At 44.1% G+C, this 1,331-nt stretch overlaps 1 protein-coding gene across 1 annotated transcript; it reads left to right on the top strand.

Annotated features, from left to right (window-relative positions):
* Positions 1 to 98: 98 nt before the first annotated feature.
* On the top strand, positions 99 to 1,081 carry LOC107580081 (G2/mitotic-specific cyclin-B1-like). The gene is made up of 3 exons (XM_016265826.1): positions 99 to 279; positions 490 to 591; positions 736 to 1,081. The coding sequence occupies exons 1-3, from the start codon at positions 175 to 177 to the stop codon at positions 829 to 831; spliced, it is 303 nt and encodes a 100-aa protein (XP_016121312.1). The 5' UTR covers positions 99 to 174; the 3' UTR covers positions 832 to 1,081.
* Positions 1,082 to 1,331: the final 250 nt, after the last annotated feature.

The following is a 1,331-nucleotide window of genomic DNA, read 5'->3' as shown; positions in this document are numbered from 1 at the left end:
TTTTACTTTGGCTAGAATTTTAGATTTCCAGGAAAATAGTATTTATTTATTTAGACCTCAAAACCTTCACTCTTGTTCTGCTCTCTTTGGCATGAAAAGCCACACACTGATCAGTTCTCCTGCTGCTGTCGACTGCAGGCCGGTGCGAGGGAGCGTGAGCTGGCGTCGTTCCTGATGGAAGTGTCCGCTCTGGACTATGATCTGGTCCACATTCCTCCGTCTCTCACTGCAGCGGCTGCGTTTGCAGCGTCTCGGAGGATTCTTGGCTCTGGCCTGTGGGTGAGGCCTTCTCTTCCCCTCATCCTTCAGCCGTGTATTTGTCATTGGTGCTCGGTGTGAGTAGTTGATCTGCATGTGTAAGACGCTCCGCAAAGCACACGTCTGTTTGAGTATTAAACCGGCGTTTAGGGAAGCCTGTGAAATATTGAAAGTAATCCACTGGCAGCGAAACCATGTGAACGTTTCGTCTTGATCATGACTGTTTGGCAGAGCATGAGTCTGCAGCATTACACCGGCTACAGCGAGGAGACTTTAGCTCCGGTGATGCAGGCCGTCGTACGGATGCTGGAGAAGGTTACTGACCAATGCAAGGTGAGACCAATCTCATGGAGATGATGAACGCTTAAACATGTGGTATGCATTTCTCTTCTCATGACTCTGATGCATTGCTTTTGTAGTTCTGGTGTAAGTTGCTTTGGAAGCATCTGCTAAATGCATGAGTGTTTTCCTCCTCAGTTGCAGGAGATTAAGAGCAGGTACGTGAAGGTTTCTTCAAGCATCTGCAAGGTCGACGGATTCTCCAGTGATCTTTGGCGCAAAGATCGGTTTTAGTTTTGAGGCACTTGAAGAGTTTTTAGGCACTTAAACTGATTTGTATCAGGTTTTAATTATTCCTTTTAATCCCATGATTTTGTTGCATAAAATGTTTTTTATCAAGCTAAAGTGTGTACTATGCTGTATGAATGAAAGCCAGAGAATTAACTGATGTATTTACGTAAATGTAAGTCTGCATTTGATACAGAGACGGTCAATAAATGAGTGTTCATTTGATTACAAAACCCATGCAATTGAATTTTCTTTTCAATTGAACTAAATGACTGAATTGGGGTCCAGAGTCTTTCATTTGTGGACTCTTTACTGTGATGGCGACTCAAACTGGGCAAATTAAATGTGTGACTCTCTCAGGATCGTTGAACTGCTTTGCTGCATGCTATGTTTTGTCCTGAAGGACACTGGTGTTAAAGAGAACTATTACTTCATAAAGCGCCACAACAGTGTGTCCCTGGCTCCTGTAACTAACGTGTGTCTGCGTCTTAGTTCGCACACACACA

Source organism: Sinocyclocheilus grahami, unplaced genomic scaffold, assembly GCF_001515645.1.
Source record: "Sinocyclocheilus grahami isolate Dianchi unplaced genomic scaffold, SAMN03320097.WGS_v1.1 scaffold24382.1, whole genome shotgun sequence".
NCBI lineage: Eukaryota > Metazoa > Chordata > Actinopteri > Cypriniformes > Cyprinidae > Sinocyclocheilus > Sinocyclocheilus grahami.
Note: the sequence above shows the minus strand (reverse complement) of the source record. Positions and strands in the feature narration are given on the sequence as shown.